The 24013-nt window shown below is 40.0% G+C and overlaps 1 protein-coding gene across 1 annotated transcript; it reads left to right on the top strand.

Annotated features, from left to right (window-relative positions):
- The first annotated feature begins 13540 nt into the window (after positions 1-13540).
- LOC143318716 (aquaporin-4-like) lies at positions 13541-23462 on the top strand. The gene is made up of 5 exons (XM_076727181.1): positions 13541-13575; positions 16025-16481; positions 18227-18391; positions 19174-19254; positions 21409-23462. The coding sequence occupies exons 1-5, from the start codon at positions 13541-13543 to the stop codon at positions 21655-21657; spliced, it is 987 nt and encodes a 328-aa protein (XP_076583296.1). The 3' UTR covers positions 21658-23462.
- Positions 23463-24013: the final 551 nt, after the last annotated feature.

Below are 24013 nucleotides of genomic sequence, written 5' to 3'. Positions count from 1 at the left end.
CAATAATTTGTAAACAAACTGTGTTTAACCAACAACCATTTTATGGAGTGATATCCTTTTTACAATCATGTGTTCACAAAGTGGTGAACCTTTCTTCATCTTTGCTTGTAAGCATATATTTACAAAAATCAATGAATTTGATGAGGTCAAACATGAAATATATCTTTGTACAGTACTTTTTAATGGAGTGTTTGTCAAAAAGGATTAGCATATGATCAAATTCTGTTTCATTTGTGCCTTACACAATTTCTCAACTTTTTGGGAATCAGGGTTGCACTTTGGGGCCAAATTAAGTTTTCAGTCCTTGAGGGTAAGACCTAGTTAAGTCTTTCAAAGCAAATTACAAGTCGAAGTAGTTTCTCCACTTTATATGCGGACAAATAAATGACGGCATTTGAATATTTTGCAGTGTTTTTTGCGCAGCTGATACCATGTCATTTCATTGCAGAGGCCTAATAATTCAACTCTATGCCCCAGATATTATATTCATACAATACTAATTTATTTTTCCATTTTCCATTTTGAGGGAGATGTAATTGCTGCCTGGATTATATTCACAGGCAAGTTTTTTTCTCTTGTAGGAACTGTTACAAAGTGCAGGGCACCTGAGTCCCATCTATCCTTTGTTTGGGCAACAAAATTTCTTTAGTTAAGTTAGCAAAAGATTATCTTTTGACCGTTCATTTTGGGCCTTGGAAAGCAGCATGACAACTTACTAGTTGCTTCCAAAGCTTCAGCCTCATCTTTTGGCCTTCTTCACCAGAGGAAATGACTCAGTTGGAATGGCAGTGTTGAGAAAATGATTTGTAAAGGGATTTGTTGTTCCGCCTAGTGGATTAATTACCACTGAGCCTTATGGTCATAGCAGCGACTAAGAAGAGCACAGAAACTAAACTTAACATTTCAGGGATGAGGGCTATCATTCATTGTCCATCACGGTCTTGACAAAGGAGTGGCACTTCCCAGCATGCCACTGTCTGCTCTTCCTCTGCTCTCACGTCTCTGACATCTGCCCACCTTACTGAGACTGACGACCAATAAAAGATGACAAATGACAACTTGACTGTGACAGAAGTATCCAATAAGTCAACAGTTAAGTGAAAGTCAAAGGTTCTAATTTTCACTGTTTAGCAGCAGCTAAACGTTTTCTTTTTGCTGACCTCCAGTGATTTAACCTCTCACCCTGCAGTAGTGATGTAAAGTGTAGATCACTTCACTGTGACATCACTGCTGACTGTGGTTATGGGTGACACAGAGTACATTTGTGACCACACCCAACCACAGCCAGCAGAGATGCACAGACTTAGAAGTTTAAACCAAAGAGAGCAACGGAATGATTGATTGCTGATGGGTTCCAAGCTTGCATTTCAGTCAATGCATTCCACCTCTTTTGCTCTCCACACGGGCTATTTACCTGCATGCAACCAAATTGGTCAGTACTACTCGAACTACAAACAAACTGCATATCGCAATCACAATGCTTCTGAAACCAAAATCTTGCAGATTGCGCGTTCATATGTAGATATCTGTTACATGAGACCAGTGTTGGGTGATGTGACAGCATATGCGATGACGTCATACAAATTTGTCAACTATCACTGACCCTGATATCTGTTTGTGTTGGTCCCTTGTGCACAGTGGTGAAAGTTAGTTAGCATGACTACTTTGTGGCAATTTTTATATAATTTTAGCATCAGTATAAAGAAGCACCCCCATTCGTCAGCCATTCAATTTATCGGCTTAGACAAAAAGAGACATTCCCAGCTGAGTTATCTTATCCATAAATCATCTCTCATTTGATCTTCCAGACATTATTACATTAGAGGATTTTCTCCATATCCATATCATGCAGTCCTATCCTGAATACTAGTCAAGGGACTGGTGTTGGAAATGAGCTTCAGCTATATACACGTGTACAGTACACTGGACACTGTTTCTGCATCAGTGTTTTTCTGTACTTGTCCCCCACAAATAAACTAAGAGTCTCATAGTAAACTATATGAGAGCTGATGTATGTATTAGCCAGGCACCAGCTATTGGCAGTGACTGCTCAGAAATATGTGTTTACATGTGATAAATAAGTTTGTTTTATTACATTTTCATAATTATAGTGCTGTTAACCAGACTGGTGTCATGTTGTACAGCATCACAAGCACTGAACTCCACTCACTGCAGCTGTCACACACCAGCTCACTCTTACAAATGTGGAGACTTGCTCTCAAGCTGCTGCACTTTTTAATTTGTCCCTGTGCTCTATAAAAGATTCACAGTAGAGAAAAGGAAAAATGCAGAAAGCAAGGATCTGAGACTCATTTCCTAATTTTCTGTAGTGAACCAAGCAGAAGATGGAGGGTTGGATTTATGAGCTGTTGTCAATCAAACAGACACCTGGCATTCCTTTTGTGATGGCTCCCGACACCTGATATTTGCATAAAGTTGACTAGAGATCTGCTTTTGACAAATCCCCCGTACTGTTCCATTTGCAAATTTTGGATCTTCACTTTCTCACCACAAACTTTCAAACCATCCTTGTGCAAATGAATGATGGGTGGAAGCTGTGTGTCTTTTTATGCTTGCTTACTGTACATGCTTGTTTTTGTTTGCATTAGCAGGACACCTCCAAAACTAAAGAATTTAGTGACATTTGTTTTGTTCATAACTCCTGCACAGTTAAATGCAAGAGTACAAAAAGTTTGGCTGCAACATTTGCCAGTTTTGCCACATCCTTGGCCAAGACACTGAACACCGATCTGCTCTCAAAGTGTGTGTATGGTTAAAAAAAATGTAAGTACTTATTATCATTCAATCGTCACTAGCTTATTAACAAAATATTTAAGGATTTAGATATCATTAGGTATCATCATAATTGTCTATCTCCATTTTGTTCTCAAGATCTGGATCCTGATGCAGTTTCAAAACTTCTTTTTATGAAAAGCCTTTGTAAGCCTCGGAGTGCTCTCTGGTTTCATATTTGACCAGTGTTGTCTAACTTGTCCTGTACAGTTTCCAGGGAGTGTTACAGCAGACTGCACACAGTGCCAATCAGCTTTGTTGCTCAGACTCCTGGGGCATAAAACACTGGCTACATCTATGTATAAAGCAAATACAGACAAAGCTCAGCAAAGCACATGGTGAAAGGTGCAGCACTCAGCATGGAACTGCCTCCTTAGACAGATTTGAAAGTTTTGTTTCATGGACTTTTACTTCTTATTGAAGAAATAAATCATGTCACTGATGATATGTGATGATGAACAGAGAGTTGGTTTAAACAGCAAGCTGAGTGCAAAACTTGCATCCATTGATTGCTAACCCAGGGGAAGCTCATGGATCCTCTGGACACCTCTTCTGGAGTCATGTTTTTTAAAGTTTGTCAGCACAAGACAGATGAGCGGCACACTAATGAGCTCACACACAGAATTTAAGACGGGTTGTCTGACCCATACTCAGCCATAGAGCTGGGTAACTTTGTCAAAAATACCACAAAGCTGACAAACTAATGGCGTTGAAACTTTTAATTATAGACCTTGTCCTTGTCCAGGACTTTGAGTTCCATTACATGCTGGATGATTATTTTGCACTACAGAACATTAGGTCATCAGGGAGGGTTTGTCTAAATCCAAACTGAACTCCACTGAACTCCTCCTGTTTCTACAAACAAGTACATAAAGTACATAGCAAGTAGACAAAAGTACAATGGGTACATTCTGTTCAGACATTATATGCATTAAGTGAAAAACCTCACCTACCACTGGGCTCCTGTTCTGTCTAACTGAAAACACGTCATCAGTTCATTTCTCCCAGCCATTTCCATGTAAATGCTTTGTGCTGTTTCATTTAGAACATTTGAAGACATGTTATTAATTGACATACAGTAAGATAAAATACTGTGAATGCTTCCCCAGTCAACTCTGACAGTGGGGACAAGTCAGAATAATTCTGAATAAGGTCTGCTTTCTAAGAGGTGAAGTCCAGATTTCACATACAGAGTATACACTGCAGTGAGTTAGTGCACTCCAGTTGAACAGAGAGGAAAAAGGAAGTTCAGCACCGCGGACAGAGACTCTGTTCAGCCCAGCGTGTCCTCTTTACAAACCACTTCCTCTGTGACTGCCCCGTCTACTGACTGTCACTGCATTAAAACACACAACTAAGCCTCCATTGAGCCCTTCACCTAATGTTGCTACACCTATTTTTGATCCTAATGATAGCCTGTATACCAGGTCCTCCATTTCAAACTGAAGTAGACAAAAGCAGCCTTCTTCAATTTACTCGCCTGAAATGACAGCTAGCTAGTGATTTCACTTTTACTCTGTGCGTTGTTAAAAAACCCTCTGGCACTGGCTGACTCACAGTAAAACAAGAAACCTGCAAGAGGAAGCCTTCAAACCTGTTCACTCAGTCTGGACTAAAGGAAGAAAAGGATACAGTGTTACCTTTTAGCTCTGGTCCATTTTGTGTTTTGGTGATCAGTGATCAGCCCTCCCTGGACCAGTATGGGGAGCTCAGAATCTGGGAACTGACAGCAGGTCAGTCTGCATTTGTTGATGTGTTTGTTTATCTTTTCTGGTGTCACAAAGAGTTGATGAGGACATAACTGATGAGGATCATTATGAGACTGTGACTGGACCTGGTTTCACCTCACAATCACACACTGTACTCAGACAAGAGATTATCCTGCATAAATATACACATCACTAATACAAATGACTATTTTGACAGTTCACAGTTAGCAGTTTGATTTAATGGCAGTTTAGTTTTAGAGTTCTTAAGGGACTGACCCTTTTATATTTAGGACCCTGTGACCTTTTTCTGAAAAGTGCCAGGACAAACACTATGTACAGGACATCAGTCAATCTATTAAGCACTTTTGGACATTTGTGTATAATAAGCATTACAGCTTCATAAGTCAAAGCGTCATTGCGACAACATGTTTCTAAGGGAGAAATATGACTGATTTCTGATAGCCAGCAAGTTCTCATATTCAGGGCTGGACTGGGACCAAAAAATGGCCCTGGCATTTTTGGCCCTGGCGGCCCACCATGATTATTTATACAATATGCAGAGGCACACGACATACCAGAGGAGATATGTGCACATTGTGTTGTTATAAAACACAGTAGCCTACATGGAAGAGAGTAACCATGCTAAAAAAAAATAAAATAAAATTAAATTAAATTAATAATAATAATAATAATAATATGTTCTTTCACTACTCACAGAGACTTTCATTTCATCTTGGGAGAGATGCCACAATTCCCATCTTAAAGTGAAAGTGGTTGTCAAAGAAACACTGCTGGAGATGTTTTTACACTAGTGTTTAATGAAATTTACTGTTGACAAATACAAATAAGACAACTGGGCCTACAGTAAGACCATACATCCATGTAAAATAAAGAGCTCCTCAAAGTGGCACACCCCAAACCGACCTGAATCGCTACTTCTTCTTCCTCTGTTTTACGACTCTGTTGCACATTAGAGCTATGTGTCTCTCCGACAGCCTCTGCACCAGGGACTGCTTCTGCACTTGATGTCGACGGCCCCGCTGCTGCAGTCCAACTCGTGTCCGCAAACATGTTTGTGATTTTGGCACATGTCGCTGCGTCCACTTGTAGGCTTCTGAGCCTCTTTTCTCGCAGCTTCTCTGCGCCCCCCTTGCGCTTTTGTGGTTTAGACCTATCCATTTCCACAGACGGACACTCACTTCCGTCTAACTCCGGACGAACTCCAACGCCAAAATTTGATAACCTTGCCTGGAGGGGACTGTCCATGCCTGCTCATACCGCTGCTCAACTGAGCATAACTAAATAAATATGACTGATATCTCTCTTCATGTGTTCTTAGCGAGGCAGCAGAGGCAGTCACAGACAACAGCAGACAGGTCCATCGTGCATCTGTTACAAGAACTGAATCAGCAGCTGTGGTCTCACCTTGACAGACAGTTGCAGTTTCAGCTGTATTGTATATTAATTAAACAGCTTGTACAAAACTAAATCTACATCTCGCCATCTGCACATACGCACACACGAGTGCCACACAGAGAAAAACGCCAAAATTCCCAAGGAGACTTTTGCACACATTCATATTCAGGAGAGGAGGAAATGATCAGGCTGTGGAAATGTCAAAATCAATCAGGCAATCTCGGACGAGGACAGAAACCCCCACGGTCTGTGTGGCTGACAAGAATCACAGTGTGTGTGTGTGTGTGTGTGTGTGTGTATGTGTTTGTGTGTGTGTGTGTGTGGGGAGAGAGAGAGAGAGAGAGAGAGAGAGAGAGAGAGAAGCAGAGAGATTTAATTGCCTCAGCATGGTTGAAAAGATTTTTTACAGAAAATCACAGATAAAGACAGAGATTGTAATTACCTTTACTGAGTTTGAATGAAAGAGAGAGAGAGGATGTAATAGGGTGAGAGAATATAATACCAAGGCCTCATACTGAAGTTCTGTTTCTCTGTTCTGTAGTACTATACTGCCCTCCACTGGACTGAAACAGTCCAGACAGCACTGCATCGATCAAATCAAGCCGTAACACAGATGGATGACAAATGAAAATTTAAAAAAAAAAGACAGCTTCAGTGCTCCGTGTCATAGATTGTATGAGGAACTCTACTGAAGGGCTGAGCAGCATTCTTCCAAAGACCTTCCCTCATTTGGTGTTTTGGTGTTGTCAGCAGAGCGCTGTCTAATGCCAGGTTCAGAGTGTGTGATACTGGCTGAGTCATGTTTAGAAAAGTCAGAAAAACAAAGAAAATGACAGTGACTTTTCCTCTGTGTCACAATTCATTTTCTTGCTGCACTGACCTTCTTCCTCTTTGGTTTCTTGAAGTTTACAGTGGACAGAAAAGCACTCTGTGTTCTTACTGGTCAACGTCATGGAGAATATCGTTGACTTTGTGAGGGAAGGCAAAAACATTCTGACACAATGACGTGGTGAGGTGTCCCAGATCGAGTGTTAGTTGTCATCCAGTGTGACATGACACAGGATAAAACCATCACTTGTCATGTCGGACTCCCGTCTTTGTTCTGTAACTCTGTCCAGTCAGGCTGTTATCCAACTGATACCATGTAGTCTGAACCAGCATAACACATCCCTCCAAAATCTCCTCTAGGTGTTGAGTTGGGTTGATCTCTGGTGACTGTGAAGGTCACAGCATATGATTCACATCATTTTTATACTAATTACACCTTTCAGTGACCTCTTGTGCCCTGTGAGTGGGGGCATTGTCATCCTAGAGGAGACCAGTCACAACAGAAACTGCACTGATTTGCTGACTTTGACCCCTCTTCCAAAGAGAATGGTCTCAAACTACCAGCCAGCAGGCTTCACATGAATTGCATGGTTACAACTACATCAAGACTGCATTACTTCTTCACCCAATTTTTATTTTTCCTCTGTCTTTTATTTGAGAATAGTCATTTCATTTTTGCAATACTGAAAAATCAAATGACAATTTGATTTGTATTTAATATTTACAGTTAATGAGCTGCAACGAACTGTGTAACATACACGATACACTTCAGCAAGGACACACAAAACTCCATACCGAAATGTGTCTTTCGAAACATAAACAAATGTTCCTGGTGAATTGATTTCTATCTTTCCAGACTGTAGTAGTCTTATTGTATGTTGTTTTGATGAATTAACAATGTTTGAGCTGTGTTATATGTTTGGTCTAAGTTCAGTGGAATCTTCTCTTTCTGCTCTGATCCACCCCAACTCTTTCCTCCCTCACCACAAGGGCTCCAGATGTGGTATTCAGATAAAGAGAAAGAAAAGTCTGAGAACAGTCTATCCTGTTGTCCTGTACTTTTCAACCCTGTGCTGTTTAGGCCCAACATGTGCACTGCAGACACTGATGGGACTTTAGAGCAGCTGCGTTGTGGCACTTACTTAAGAACTTATATATCAACAGGGTGAACCATCACAATGAGTTAGATGTGTTTAAATGTCGGGACACCAAAATATTTGAACTTTCAGACAGGAAGCGTTTTGGGTCACTGGAAGTGTTTTTTATATTTGTGCTAAAATGGGCCCTTGTTTTTTTGAAAGCATTAGTTAACCAGAACATGCCTGTGCCCTAATGGGACACTGCCATGCTTTGCTCATACTCTAATTTCACACCAGGTTGACCCTCAAGTGGCCTAAATGCCCCCCTGACCAGCCCCTGTGATTAGCTTAAGTGCTTTCGTCATAAGAGTTCAGGGCAAAAAGGATCCCTTACCCTAACCCCCTCTTGGAACAGATACCACCTTTTCATTTTCACCCCTGTCCCTGACAGAGTCACAGATGGGATGAATGGGGTCTGCGGGCTATATGTTTCATATCTCCATCAACCACTCAAACAAGAAAAAAATCACACATCAGCCAGATGTTGGCCGGGTAGCATTCAGTTTTACATTTTAGCCAGACAGGAGGAAATCTGTGTGGAGTTCTGGGCCAAAAAAACGAATAAGCAAACAGACAAAGAAAGCCCTGAGACCTCAAACCAATCTTCTGTAGGCGAGCTCACTGCCTCCTCTGGATCTCCTGTTCATCATCATCTCTGTCGACGTTGCCTTTGTCCTGGATGTTTACTGTAGTGATACTGTAGTAATTGTGTTTATATACAACAATTGCAACTGTCAATAGGTTTTGAGGGAAACATATTGCTGGCTGGGTTACATTTTCTGTTGACACAACAGGAGACTTTGCTATTTAATGTATCTGGCAAGTTGCAAAATGTTGTTATTGAACCTATTAGTAAAACGTTCACTGACAACATATTTCATTTGTTTTACACCCAAACTAAAAACTCGCACAGCACACAATTCATTAATGCCAGTTTGGTACAGCGTCAGATTATTCGTTACTTTTTGTTATTGTTTGTTCTGACGGCCATGGTCTTCTCCTTTGCACCCATCCATCTATAGGTGTGCAAAAGTGTTGCTCTTCATTTGTTTTACACCAAAAATATATAATATCCACTTGTAGCAGCTACAGCAATACAAAACTTATTTATGATCTGTTTAGGCACTCATAACTCTTGGGTAAGGTTCATGAGAGATTACGGTCTGGTTTAATACAGATGAAGACTGCAGGGATTTGAAGCACAAGACACAAATGTGCTGTGGAACCTAAATGCAGCACGTCTCCTTCACTCTGAAAGACATTGTCTGTGCACATAATCCAGGCAACGATTTGACACCACAAAATAAATGTATAACTAGATTTCTATGAACATGGTTAAATCATGTCAGACTTTTTTTGTGTCTTTGGTGGCTTGTAAGATCCACTATACAGGGACAAAAGTATTGTTATCATTGTTGAATATGTTGTTTTCAAGCCACGGGTGTGTTCATGTGCTGCCTATAGCAGCCTCCACTCTCCTGGTTTCAGACTGTCCACCAGATGTTCAATGCTGGAATGTGTTGTTTTATTCATTTTGGGCTGAGTGCCGTCAGAGTATCATCACTGTTTACATTGAACATGTCCACATGTGGTGAGCGTACCTCAGAATACATTTCAGGCAGATGAGTTGGAAAAGAGTTGAAATTTGCTGTTCAGCACAAGCCACGAGTCTCGCAGTCATTAAAGAAATAATGAACTGTTAAAGTAAGTAATGTTTAAGTGTTTCATGTGAAAGTTTTGTATTTTGGTGACCATAGTAATAACATTCACAGCAAATTTCATGGAAACCTGCCCTGTGTGGCTGTACAACTCTCCAACTGACACTGCTGGTGAAACTAGCCTACCGTGTCCTTACCACTCATTGAAGGCAGTGAATAACTATGATGATTCCACTACATACATCATGTTGCTGCTGCTTTTGGGCACAGTCAGGCCAAGCCGCTTTGACCCTGTCCTTATTGTGCAACTGACCTCTGTATTATCAGCACATATGGCTTCTCACATCATCTTTGCTGCAAGTGCAAACAGCATAAATACCAAAAGACACAAGTAGCACAATGGGCAGTTGAGCTGGGTGCTCCTGGATCAGCCTCAGGGTTGGGACAGGTTAGCCCAAAATACAGATAACCATCTCTGAAGAGTCAGTGGCAAAACATGGGAATGTAATGTCACTGATGTGTTTTTGTTTTGTTTGAAAGAAAAAAGCATGTTTAGCTTTCTTTTCTTTCTGGTATTTCTTTATGTTACTATCATTATTATCAGTTGTACCAGTGGTAGTAGTAGTAGTAGTAGTTATTGTTGTTGTTGCAGTAATCTAGTCAAATGATTATTTTCTTCCAGTTTAGTAGTGGTTGTGGTGAGTTGTCCTCAGATGAAGTGTAATGAACCAGTGGTACCCTCTCTGGGACCACTGGTTCATTTTACTCCTACACTAATGATGCGATATGATCAGGGTAGTTTTGACTGTACAACATTAATTAATTCACACAAATACAGGAATCCAAAACACTGTTACCAGAATTCCTGGCAACGTGAAGAAGGCTCACAAAAACCCATCCCATCACATCCATCATAGAGAGGAATTTTATGATGCATTCATGTACTGGTGGTGTAATTAAGCCCTTAATAATTAGAATAATAAGAACGATAACAATAAATGTCTAAGTCTGTTTAAAATTATTTGTTGGTCACAGGGAACCTACATCCAGCCATTCAAGAGGTGTTGTCAGAGGTACATAGCAGTGTACCGTGTATCTCTGTTTGTCCGTAGTTTATCAATAAAGTTCAGTTAATGAGTAAGATGCTCCCCTTCAGACCTTTCTCAGTACATTAGATGAAAAGTCTAATCACTCAAGCTAATAACTTTATGTTTGCTTAACTGCCTAACTGTTTTGACACCTTACTTTTAATTATCACGCCGATTTAAGAAGTAGATATGACAGAATTTCTTTGCTTTTGTTGCCTTGTCAAAATGAAACCCATTAAGTCTTAAACAAGCATAAGAAAAGCACTGCGCTACTGTTTTCTGACAAAGAATAAGAATAGAAAACGATTGGTCTGTCACTAGACAGGTTACATAACCCACAACTCTGTCTTGGACAGTGGTCCCATTGTCCCAAGTTTTTTTATATATTTATTTTTTGATTAATTTTTTGTTCTCATCAACTCGCTCACACATTTCTACCGGCACTATGTGCCTGTAAACTGATATTGTGTAATACTTATATAACAGATATGAGGTGTGTGTGTGTGTGTGTGTCTGTTGTGGGATGTGTGCTGGCTGTGTGTGTGATGTGACAGGGGGAGGGCTGCTGTCAGCTTGCATGAAGAAGCATAAACACTGGCAGCTTTGTGTGTCACTGTTTTTTCCAGTGGGGGTGGGGGGGAGCTGTGTGTGGGGGGGGTGGGGGGTTGAGGATCCTCTACAGAACAATAATAGTGACAACATGCAGAGCAGTCTTGCTGGCATACAATCTGTTGTGTTTAGTGGTCTGTAATCCTCTGATAAGTGTGTGTGTGCACTTCAGGCTGGATGCTCTCTGCTGTGATGGCAGACTGTGTTCTGTATGATGGGGTCATTACCACCACATCCAAGTAAGTAAGTAAAGATTTAGATTTATAGCACTTTTCAAAACAAAAGTTCCAAAGAGCTTCACAATAAAAGAAACTGGTGTGTTATTTCAGCTCAGTAGATGTGGAATAGTTTACTACACCAAGGGATGAGGAGAACAAATGCTCAATATTAAAATAATCTAAGGGCACAAACGCATGGATTCATTTTTCAGCACTTTCAAAAGACAGAACTGAAGAAAAATGATTGCACATATTTCTTAATATGAACAGAAAAATCCAGAGAGAGTGCATTTCTGTAGGCTCGGTGAAGTCAGTGAATGTGGACTTAGGAAGGTGGTTTTAGGAAGGTGTCTGTTTTTAAACAATTCTTTGGTTGGACTTTTAGGATACGTTGATAAACTATAGGGAACGATTATTCTTCTGTATTTTTATTACTTTTGTCTTATTTATTGATCAATTTTGTATCAATGTAATATTTTCTAACGTCGTTCTTTTCTACATTGACTGATTGTACACGGTCCTTCTGATCTCACATTTATGCTTGATTCTTGATTACTCTGTTAGCTCCATGTGCTGCAGCAGGAATCCCACAGTGTCACCTGCCAGTTGACAGTAATACTATTACACACTGTGGCTTCATGTTTGAGAGGGGGTACATCACATTCATCTCACTGAGACTCTTTCTAGTATTTGCAGTGAATCCAAATAAGATTGATGTGCCTGTGCACACAGGCCAGAGGCATTCACTCAGTCCCACAGAGATCAGTTTCTGACTGAAATTAGCTGCAGGTTGCAGTGGATGACCTGCTGAGTTCTCTCAGATTTGTCTGGACTTCCAGAATTCTTCCATTTGCATCAGCTCCACACCCACCTCTTACACATTCATTGTTTTTATCAATTTAATGTTCATTTTTGTAGAGACAAGTACATAACATGAACCAGTGCCGCACAACACCACATCTCTAACCTGAGCTACTGTAAATTGTTCCTGATCCAGGTCCTTTATATAAAAACACACAAATCACAGGAAACCACATTCAAAACAGCATAATACTAAAACAATGATGCTGCAAACTGATAAGTCCCATAAAAGTCAGTGAAAGGTTTTTGATTGACTGAACCCTCTGTACAAACAGTTTCAACTGTCATTAAAAATGATTCCAGTAATGATCCAGTTTAAGCTCAGTGGGAGAGGAGTTTCACATATTGATCCCTGAACAGAGAGAGACGTCTGTCCAAAGGAAGTTTGGCAACGTGGCACCTACAGTTCCTCATTTACACACCCTGAGTTAGAGGGCCAGAAATGCCACCAGCTCACTGAGCAAAGCATTAATATTTATTTAATTCATTCATTCATGTGGTTAACATTTTGCATGATATGTTCAAAACTAAACATATTTAGCACTTATTATTATATTTCATATCATTTGTACATTTTGGTCAGATACGGTGGGTAAAAATTCAGTTATACATGGTGTCCCTGCAGAGCTGCTCAGGCCCTCTAAAGACTGCTCAAACTCTTCCTCTCAGAGCCTGTGTGTGCTTCTACGAATCATTTTATGAATGTTCTCTATAGCCAATGTAACACTGAAGCATTGTGGTGCCAAGAACTCTCTAATTTTATTCAGTGTCCAAAATGAATAGAATCACATTAGGTTTTTAAAAATCATCAGAAATTTAATTGAATTTAAGAGCCACCACAGAATTCGGGCTCCAAGCTGGGACAGACTTCATTGCTTCAGTTTTTCATGATTGGATTCATCATTTTAAAGCCAAAATAATAACAAATGCCCACAACTAAGTAGTGACTAAACCGTCTTATTGCACTGGTCTGACTGCCAACTATTTGTTGGAACTAAAACTAAAAATGAAACTAGCATGGTGTTCGACCGATATGATCATATTATCATCATATTCTAAAAATCCATGAGGTGACTTAGTTTTGTGTCGCTGTTTCTGTTCTCATCCAGTCCCATCCAGGTCAAGACAGAATGAACCAGACCCTAACCTTAAACAAACAAACGCACACACGCACAAACCTCCGCTATAAAAGACAGGATCATCCACCAGGCGGGTGGAGTCATGACGGAGAGCGGCGGGGCTCAGGAGCGCCTGAGGTGAGTACACGCGTAAAGACGCACAGCAGCTGGAAAGTGAAGGTTACAGGTTACAGCTGTGACACAGCACTAAGCGATGTGTTTCCTTGTGTTTCCTCCTAGTTTTTGGAACGAGTGGACTGTGTGTTTGACTATGAATGAGAGAAGAACGATGGCTCACTCTTATTTGCTGTTCGTTAAATGTAACCTTGGCTTTGGAGTTTAGATTTCGTGGAGTGTCATCTTGTCACACTGTGGTGTACTGGGCAAATCCACGGCAGTAAACTGATCACCGATCAGAAAACACGGACTATGTAGCAGACTAGTCACGGGTCACTGCTACTGCGACTGTTAACCCGACAGTGCTGCTGTTACCGCCGTCACTGTTGATACTAACCCTGCCTGCTGCTACTGGCGCTCTTCAGCTACTCAGGAGGAGGAAGAAGTCATCAGTAAATGGAAGTAATTTGCTAACTCAGGTTTATTCTTTTATAGAACTGTAGATCTATAGGATATACAATGCTAGACCATGAGTTGCCATAGATTTAAGTAGTCTTGCTGAATCCTTAGTTGACTTTCTCTGGGATTTTAAATGGTGCGTTTTAAACGGAGGCCTACAGTAATATTGACAACTTGCATCTGTAAAGGAACAGCTATGGTGGATTATATATAAACCCACATGACTATTAGGATACTTACTGACTTTAAGATGATGACGTCCTCCGGCCTTTTGGATATAACTCTGCCTGCACTGACGTCATAATAAAGCTGTGTTACCTGACCACCTGTACTATTGTTCCTGCTGCTTCTCCTGCTGCTGTTATTTCTACTCTGGCTACCACTAGTTCTCCTCCTACTGCAACTATGACGAGTGTTAGTAGTCTTGTAATTGTCAATAATAATAATAATTTAGTTTTGTCTAGAGCATATCATTAGATTTATAATAGAAAGAACAAATATGAACAATAGGGTAATGTGTAATTGCTAAGAAAAGTTAGGAAATAAAACTATACATATACTGTAGTTTGAAGTGTAGCAGCAGCATTATGTTTGTGCTCCCATGCATGCTCTATAAAGCGGCAAGGGGCCCACATGGTAGAAATTCTTTCACTTGTGATGGTATGACATTGTTCCCAGTTGAATCAAAGCACAAAGAAAGCACTATAATCTACATCTAAAGAGTCAGATGGTCCTTGATGAAACAGGCAGATAGGATCATTTGTATCAGAGACATTATGAAATGTATAGATGTAAACCAAGTGCTGTGTTTTATCACAGTCATTACCGAAACATACTGACCTTGTTTTGCAGCAAAGATTGATAATTGATGTGACATTTTATGTGGATTAATATAAGTAAATAAATGAAAATGTGGGTTATTAACTAATCAGTGTAATTATACTTGAGGAATACTTCAAGCTGAATGAGACATTTTTGCTGAATGCTTCCCTTGTTTTCATATTTATTTGATTATGATAAAGGCTGGATTATGCCAGAGCTGAGGGATTGACCACCTGTTTCTCCCACTCTGAGCATTTTGAATGTATTCATTTACAATAAGAGCTCATTTATCACTGCTTGATTAAGCACAAGTGTAGAAAGAAGCACTATGTAGGTAATCCAAGTGTCACTTTGAAATCCCTGTTATTTCAGTTTGTATTGTTCTTTTGTGGTGCATACAATATGAGCACACACAAATGCAGTTCATCTAACTACCACAAAATAACTGATAAGAACTCAGTCAGTGTTACTTTTGTTGTTGTCTTTCATGACATCATTCATACTCTGCTACTCCACTGAGCAGAGATTAGACAAAACTCTTTTCACTTATTTTGGAAGTCATACTAAAAAAAAAGAGAGAGAGAGAGAGAATTAAGGCTTGACTACAAACATAATGTGACTGTATTAACAAGATAGAAGAGTTGATTTGTGGAATCCGTGTATTGATTAAGAATTGTTGAAGACAAGAAATATTCCCCACCACGACAACAGGACTGCCCTCCCACAGAAAAATGTCAGAATCAGTCATTTCAGCGAGTGACAAAAGCCTCTCATAGGAGTTATGACTCCTGTCTGTCAGGAGCAAAAGAGGAGATAGCGTGATGTTATTATGGAGCCACAGAGGGAGGAGGTCAGGGTGGCTGTCCACAAAACATCATTTAACATGAGAGAGCTGCTTGTTTCCTGTTTCCTGCTGACAGTCAAGCTTTGTCACATCATAAGACAGATTTATTTTTCAACACTGATGAGTGACAGTTGTGAATGTACAGACAGTTGATGTTATCCTGCTGACAACATATTTGATGTGTCATTTGGAGTACTTTGGAAGAGTCCCAAAAAGCTAACACTCTTTCACATTTATGCTCTTTCAAACTTGACTTTCGGTGTTATGATCATGGTCATTTCTCCACTGACGGGTTAAAACCCCTTCTCTACAGTACTTTCATTTCTTATTGATTTTCCATTGCAGGAGGTGTTGCTTCCCCTGCCAAACACCACACTGTCAGTTCTGGCCTCAGTCTTGCTGTACTCGAGACAAAGCCATGACTGCTTTCAAGGGTATCTGGACTCAGGAGTTCTGGCGCTGTGTGGGGGCTGAGTTCTTCGCCATGCTGCTCTTTGTCCTGCTCAGCCTTGGCTCAACCATCAACTGGGGGGCTATTGAGGAGGATCCCCATCCCCCTGACCTGCTGCTCATCTCTCTCTGCTTTGGCCTGAGTATTGCCACCATGGTACAATGCTTCGGCCACATCAGTGGTGCTCATATCAACCCGGCAGTCACAGCAGCCATGGTGGTGACCAGGAAGCTCAGTCTGGCTAAAGCAGTTTTCTACCTGCTGGCCCAGTGTGTAGGAGCCATAGTGGGGGCTGCCATTTTGTTCGGGGTCACCCCAGCCTCTGTTAGGGGTGGCATTGGGGTCACCATGGTATGTCTATATTTTGTAAAAGCAATGAGCAATTAACCAACAATTAACCGTTCACCTTTTATTTCACAGTAATGTCACCTAATTCATTCATCTCTGAGTTGTTGAGCTTGTTAGCATCTATCGCCCTGACGCTCCAGCCCCAGCACATAGCAGCATAAAAGATAATGCTGACCACCACAGACTGGTAAATATCTGCACCATCTTGTTTCAGACATTGAAGCCTCTGAATATCCACAGGAAGTAGAGCTGGTTCTGGCCCATCTTGTAGAGGGCCCCTGTGTTCCGAGCCCACTCCAGCCTGTTGTTCAGTTGCATTTCAAGGTATTTATAGCAGTGAACCACGTTGACACCCTCCCCCTGGATGGATACAAGGGTCAGAAGAGGCTCAGTTCTCAATCAGCTCCTCGTCTTGCTATGTCCACTTGCAGATCGCTCAATCTGCACCACCCAACAAAGTCATCCACCAGACTTCTGTATTCCTCCTCCTGTTGTACACTGATACAGATTTGGTAGAGAACATCTGCAGGAAACCAAACTCTCAGTTGTAGTTGAAGTCAGCTACAACTTCAGGAAGGGGGGAGTGCAGTCCTTTTGAGGGCCCCCGTGTTGCTCATCACAGTTCCTGACATGCAGTTCCTGTCTTACAAACTGTGACCTGCCATTCAGTAATCCATTATTCCAGGACACAAGTAGAGTGTTCACCTGCATGGCTCTGAGCTTGTCTCACAAAAGCAGAAGCTGTGTAGTGTTAAAAGCAGCAGAGAAAGAACATGAATCAAAGAAGATGATCCACACTGTTATTCTCACCAAAAAAGTCTGGTGTAGCAGGTAAATGATAGCATCATCTACTTTGATGTTCTTCCCTGATGTTCTGGTAGGTAAACTGCAGGGGGGTAGTGCTCTGACCATGAGTCTGAAGGGGGAGAATATCAATGGTCTTCATCAAGTCAGGGTCACAGGTCTGCAGTCATGTGATACTTTGGGGTGGATATTCTTGGGTACCGGAAACAGGCAGGACATCTTCGACAGTGTGGACACCATTTCCTGTCTCAGGCTTAGGTTGAAGATATACTGCAGGACTCCACACAGCTGCTCAGTTTACACCTTGAGCACCTCCATGCTCCATGCAGGAGGGCCTTGATGCCCTGATAATCCAGGCATTGTTGTTGGGAAAACAGGTTACAGTTCGGGCAGAAACAACATTGTCCACACAAAAGTTGATGTACATAGTGAGATTAGACGGCACCAGAAGTAATAATGCTTATCATAATATTGTATACAGTATATTATGATATAATATAAATGTATATGCTAATGGATCATTTAAAAAGTTACTAACCTCTTAACATCCCACAGGTTGAAATAATATCAGACTGATTTTAGAATTACTTTTCCAGTGGTAATACAATAATTACTGTACATACCTAATTCTGACATGGGTGCTATCTTTTATTTTCTGATTATTACAACATCAATATCCTCTTCAGGAGTGGAGTTAGGTGACCTTTCAATGTGTTGGCTGAATTTTTTTTCTTGAGGTTAAGGTCTTAGAGTATACATTTTGCATTCACACATGAAATCTAACCACACAAACTGCTCTAGACATGGTCCTGCTGAATTGAATGGATTGCAATGTGTTCCGCATGTATTATATCCAGATACAGATAACTTCTTAACACAAGGAGTTAAAGGCTGTTTATTATCTGGTGATGTATTTCTACACTGCTGTTGTGTTTCCCACACAGGTAAATACAAGCATCTCCATGGGAAATGCTCTGGTCATAGAACTCTTCATCACCTTTCAGTTGGTCTTCACTGTATTTGCTACCTGTGACCCCAAACGCACTGACCTGAAGGGTTCATCTGCATTGGCTATTGGCTTGTCTGTGTGTGTTGGTCACCTGTTTGCTGTAAGTATCCAACACTGGTCCAGCTGTGATGTACACAGAAATGCTGTAGATAATAGCCTATAAAGACAGGTTGAGAGGGTTGAGTATCCATTCACCACTGACACAAAGGGTACTGCACTCTCAGAGCTATCAGACTTTTTTGTACACGTGATGGACCAAGATAAATCACCGCATATCTCGTCAGCTCCCCATAAAAAGTACAACTTACATTAATGTCTTTCTAAAGTTTCGGTAAACAGTGATTGGTTGGATAAAACCTTTGAAGCATTTTCAAGGAGATCTCTTTGATTCGTTAGTTTAGAAAAAGCTGCCAAACTCTATATCTCCACTAAAACTGTACCAATATGACAAGAGGGTGTATTACAATGGCTTATTTTTGTTTTTAGTATGGGTGAAAAAAAAAAAAATTCTCAGCAGCTGTTTGAGTTGCCTCTAACAGTTAAGGGGAATTGTCATTTTCCTTTGAACCTCTGAAAAGTGAAACTGCACCTGTGGGGGCAGCATCAAAGATGAGTCAGAATTCCCTTAGAGAAACAGAACAATACTGTCTAATGATTTGAGAAGGCAGTGGCAAATTATGTCATCCTGCTAATATTTGCGTTAGATCAGGAAACGCTTATTTGTATCATTTGGAAAGCAATTACAAATAATGTACTCTTTCATTTAGTTTGGAGGACTTGTTTCAACATTCCATTATGTAATGAGTGTCTCACTGTCTTTCTTCTTCCATGCCTGTTGTGATCATAAGGTCTGTATGATCTTGGCTGTGATTCTTCCCTCAGATTCCCTACACTGGAGCCAGTATGAACCCTGCCCGATCCTTTGGCCCAGCCATGGTCACATGGTGCTGGGAAAACCACTGGGTAACTAAGCTTTATTATAGTTCATTATCTCATTATTTAGGGGTTGTAGTAACTTAACTTCTAAGGTCTCATTCAGTTTTTACCTTTTCAGGAAATATACTTCACATAATGCTGTTCTTACAGCTGATTCTCCACATGGGAATGTTGATTAGATGTTAGATAGCTGTTCAGTGCAGTTTCACAGTTATTGCAGAGTTGTTCAATATCAACTTGTTGTTTGGTCTCAGTTGTCTTTCTGCTTCGTTAAACAGCCTTTGGGTTTTTATTTTTTCCCCAATAACAAAGCAGAGAATCAACTCTTTTTGAATCATATTCAACAACCAGCAGAGAACATCTGAGCTGACTTGCCACTCTTCGGCAGTGGTATCCTGACATCTCATTAGTGTTGTGTGGCTTTGTGTGTTCTCTCAGCTTTGATGTCATTTCTTGTTTCGATTTTGATCTTTGATTGTAGTAGTCTCATCTCCTTGGAGAAGCTTTGATATTCTTTCTGCTTCTTCCATCTTTTCACGTGGGCTTCAAAGTTATCTCGGTAGACATTTTCTCTGTCTCTTTCATTTCCTGTGCCCTCTCAGTTATAATGCACCTGCTTCTGCAGGTATGGCATCATGAACATGGAAGTCATTTTCTGGCTGTGGGTGTATTGAATATCACTGCTGTTGCTCAGGTTTAGTTAGTGGGCCTTGAGCTACATGACAGACTCTATGTTATTATTGGTCCTTTACATATTTTACAACTTTATATATTTTAAATGACTTTACTTTTCCTTATTTTATGTCATTTCTAATGTAGCTGTAATATTTGAATCAAGTAACTTCTCTGTTACGATTTCTTTGTTGTCTGACTTTATCTGCTTTTCATTTGTTTTGTCAATTCAGCTGTCAACTCCAGTTTATTGCCATGAAACTAAAGTCGTTCGTCTCTTCTTATTTTGATTTTGATTCTTTTTAGCCATGCTGGCAGCATAGCTCGAGGGAATGTCAGTCACCCCACCACTTTGGTCCAAATGAAAATATCTTATGACTATTGGCTGGATTTCTAAGAATATTTGTATATACACTCATGGTTCCCAGAGAACAAATCCTTATAACTCTAGTGATTCTCTCATTTTTCACTTACACCAAAATTTCACTTTGTCTAATAAATAAGTTTTACGGCCAAATACCAACAAACCTAAGCAGCAACCTCCAGGGCTGAAAAACGAAGCCAATGAAGTAGTGCCAAAACTGTAGTTCTTCAAATGGCTATTGAAGCTGGCTCCAACCATTAACATTTAAAACAGGGGTCAGTCTCTGCGGATCCCTGTATTAAATTGCCAAACTTGGTTTTGGTCTTCATATCTAATTTCCTTGTTCATGACAATTGTACATGGGATGAATTTTTGTATAACTCATTCACTCAAATTATATCAAGGCTGAAAGTTATGCATAACTTGGCCTGCCTCAGCTCCATCTCTTTGCCCATTTTTTTGATTGGCCGGGAGTTTGGTGGACTCAGGCACTGCCAAGATAGTGGTAGATGGAGCCAATGTCACAGCTTCACAGGTGTGCAAAATGACATTTCCATCAGTCTCATTATACCTTCTTAATATCAGCATGTTCACATGGTCATTGTGAGTATGTTAGCATGCTGACTTTATCTGCACCTAAGTACAGCCAAGCTATCTGCATGCTTTGGGCCACCAGTGCACAGAAAGTTCTGATGCATTTACAGTGAAACAGTTCCAAACCCTGGTTAACAATAAAATTGTTTCAACATGTAGAGCATGTATTGCTGCATTGAGTTTTCTCCATTTTAAAGGTACATATTATTGCACTTTGTATTTTCTCCATGGTGCACCGCAGAGGGCACTATTGCAATTTTTTAAACATGGAAACACCAGGGACTGCGATTGTGATCTATTTTCCTCTTATTAGTTTTCTTTGTAAATAATGTGGTTCTTTTTGTATATAATTACTGCCACAGATATTTTGGAAATGGCAAAAGATAATCTCTATAAACACCTTCCATACATCATGATCCATTTTTGCAATGAATCAACTGTTTGGATTCAGGATTTCAGTGTTATGTGTATTTCCTCTCTCTTTCTCTCTCTCTCTCTCTCTCTCTCTCTCTCTCTCTCTGTGTGTGTGTGTGTGTGTGTGTGTGTGTTAGGTGTACTGGGTGGGTCCATCTCTGGGTGGGGCTCTGGCTGCAGCCCTGTATGAATACCTGTTCTGTCCAAACTCTGAGCTGAAGAAACGTTACTCTGACGCCTTCATCAAGACACCCTTCACTTCCACTAAACACCGACAGGACTCAGTCACAGCCCAGGAGCCTCTCTTCACTGTCATGGATATGGAGAGAGCTGAGAGGAAGGACAGAGAGAGGGAGGTATCAGAGGAAGTGTTGTCCTCTGTATGACTAGAAAGGAAACACAGCACTGATGTCAAGACTGCTGATCAACAGTCCACTCTGAAGGAGACTGACCTCCTGTAGACTGACACAGGAAACACAAACAAATTACAGAAGAAGGTAAAGAAATGCAAACTTCTTCAATATATAACCAGACTAAGGGAATAATTACTATTTGCTAAGATGGGGCCCTTCTCTCAGTGCGAAATAGTCAGATTGCGTTTGTCCATACTAACTGAGAGACAGGGCCTTTTGCCGTAAAATGGAAGAAAAACAAAATTGGCATTGCTAAAAACTGTGTTTGTGCTCATGCAATATGTATTTTAAGGGTGTCCCCATTTGGAGGAGAGAATGTAAATATATCCAAATTGTTAGTGCATCCAGAGTATATTTATCATTGACCATGGGACCTTTGCTGCAGTGGAAATTGCATCTAAAATTCAACGTCAGGGAGAAGTAGGTACAAAATCTGCAGCACTGTTTCAACAGATGCAAACAAAGGAAAGGAGACCGTAGGGAGGAGAAACAGTGAGAGATGGACGGATGAATAAATTGAAATATGCATTATAAAGTTACTTTATGCAGAGCTATATGTAGAGCACCATAAAACAAGCACTGTAAAAAGCTGTTTATTCTCCACATGATTTTACCATTTTCCTTCAGAGGCTTCTTGCTCGAGTATGTATTTTTCCTGAATCTTAATGGTTTAAAGCAGGCACAGTTTAGTGTGTTATGATTTAATCAGTCAACAATACTCATAAAATACAAAATTCATTTTTCACAACTCCAGGAGACCACTGATCTTTTTTGTTTTACATTGGGGTATTTCACTAATATTTCCTCACATATATCCAGTATTGCAGTCCAGTACAGGTCTTCTCTTCAACCGGTATTTTAAGTTCAGCAGCAATGAACACTTTCGTTGTAGCTCCCTTGCTTTTAAGATGTGCACAAAAAGAATTTCTAAAAGACACATTATCAGGTTTTATTTAGCAGCACAAATCACATGAACTGCAGCTGAGGTCATTTACATCTGCAGCTTGGTTTGAGGGAAGTAAATATGCACAAGCAGCCAATAAAAGTTTGCATCAGTTTCACTTGCAGGCCCAGATCAACTCATTAGGGGGCCAAAAAATTATTTTTGCGTGCTGGATCCATTTTTTTCGTAATTTGTGACACATTTATTTAGTAAAATGCTCAGTGCATATGCGATATACAGCACACTGAAGTTAAGAACCATCTTAAACTAGATATTAGTTTTCAATATCAGGTATAATGCATGTGATGTTTTAAGCCTCCCATCATTTCAGTTAAATTGAGCTGTATTGGTACACACAGAATTATTAAACTAATTTGCATTAATTAAAACTAAAAACTAATTGTCAAACAATGAATCCCTAAGGGTCTGGGGTACCATTTGCCGGTATTACCCAGCTGGTAATCCAGCCTTGGTGTTAGCAGTGCTGGAATTCCAAGTGCTGTACTGTTGTTTTGGGTGCGACATTCCACATGTGAGTTACGGCAAATCAAAGAGTTCCTGTAATATCAGACGAGATAGATATGACAAAAAAAACTTGCTGAATGCTGCACAGATATCATTTGTACATGTTATACTGTTATGTTCAAGATGTATTTTCAAGATGTAAGTTGACAGTTTAATTGTAATTATAATTACAATTGATGCACATAGTATGTGGTTTTAATATCTTGTAACATTAAAATGCAATCTATGTACTTTATTTGATATAAGTGTGGACAATGTGAATTACAACTATGTAGCTCACAGGATAATGAAGGTTCAAATGCAATTTGCACTTGCTAAATAGTTGAAAATGGGGGGGGGGGTACATCCATACCACATATCTCTGTCTTTAATTTAAAAAATATATATATGTGTGCACTTATTATATGTGTATATCTTTCATATTTTACTTAACTTATGCATTTTGAATAATGGGGAAAGACATAAATTAAGACAAATGCTCTAAGTTAAATGTGGTTATATATCAGATTTTTGCATGGCTGTGGCTGGTTTCAAAAAACCTTAATGAAGGTTTTCTTTGATGATTAATAAAAGGCAACAGTAAATAATGAAATACTCTGAAAGAATGACTTTTATGACATTTTATCTTTTAAATCTTCAATAAGGATCAAATACAAATCTAAATAAATTTATGAATGAATGAATGTTCCCACGAATCTTCACTGAGCAAGTATGAATGACTGGATAATGAATAATGTATTTAAAAATGTTTTTTTTAATCTTTTCCATCTACAAATGAAAAATATTATCAAAATACCAACAGTGATTTGTTAGAAAGGTAAAATACGGAAAGTGCACAATGCTTGAGAGGCCTGAACCTTC

This window comes from Chaetodon auriga, chromosome 3 (genome assembly GCF_051107435.1).
Source record: "Chaetodon auriga isolate fChaAug3 chromosome 3, fChaAug3.hap1, whole genome shotgun sequence".
Taxonomy (NCBI): domain Eukaryota; kingdom Metazoa; phylum Chordata; class Actinopteri; order Chaetodontiformes; family Chaetodontidae; genus Chaetodon; species Chaetodon auriga.
This window is presented reverse-complemented; position numbering and strand designations above follow the sequence as displayed.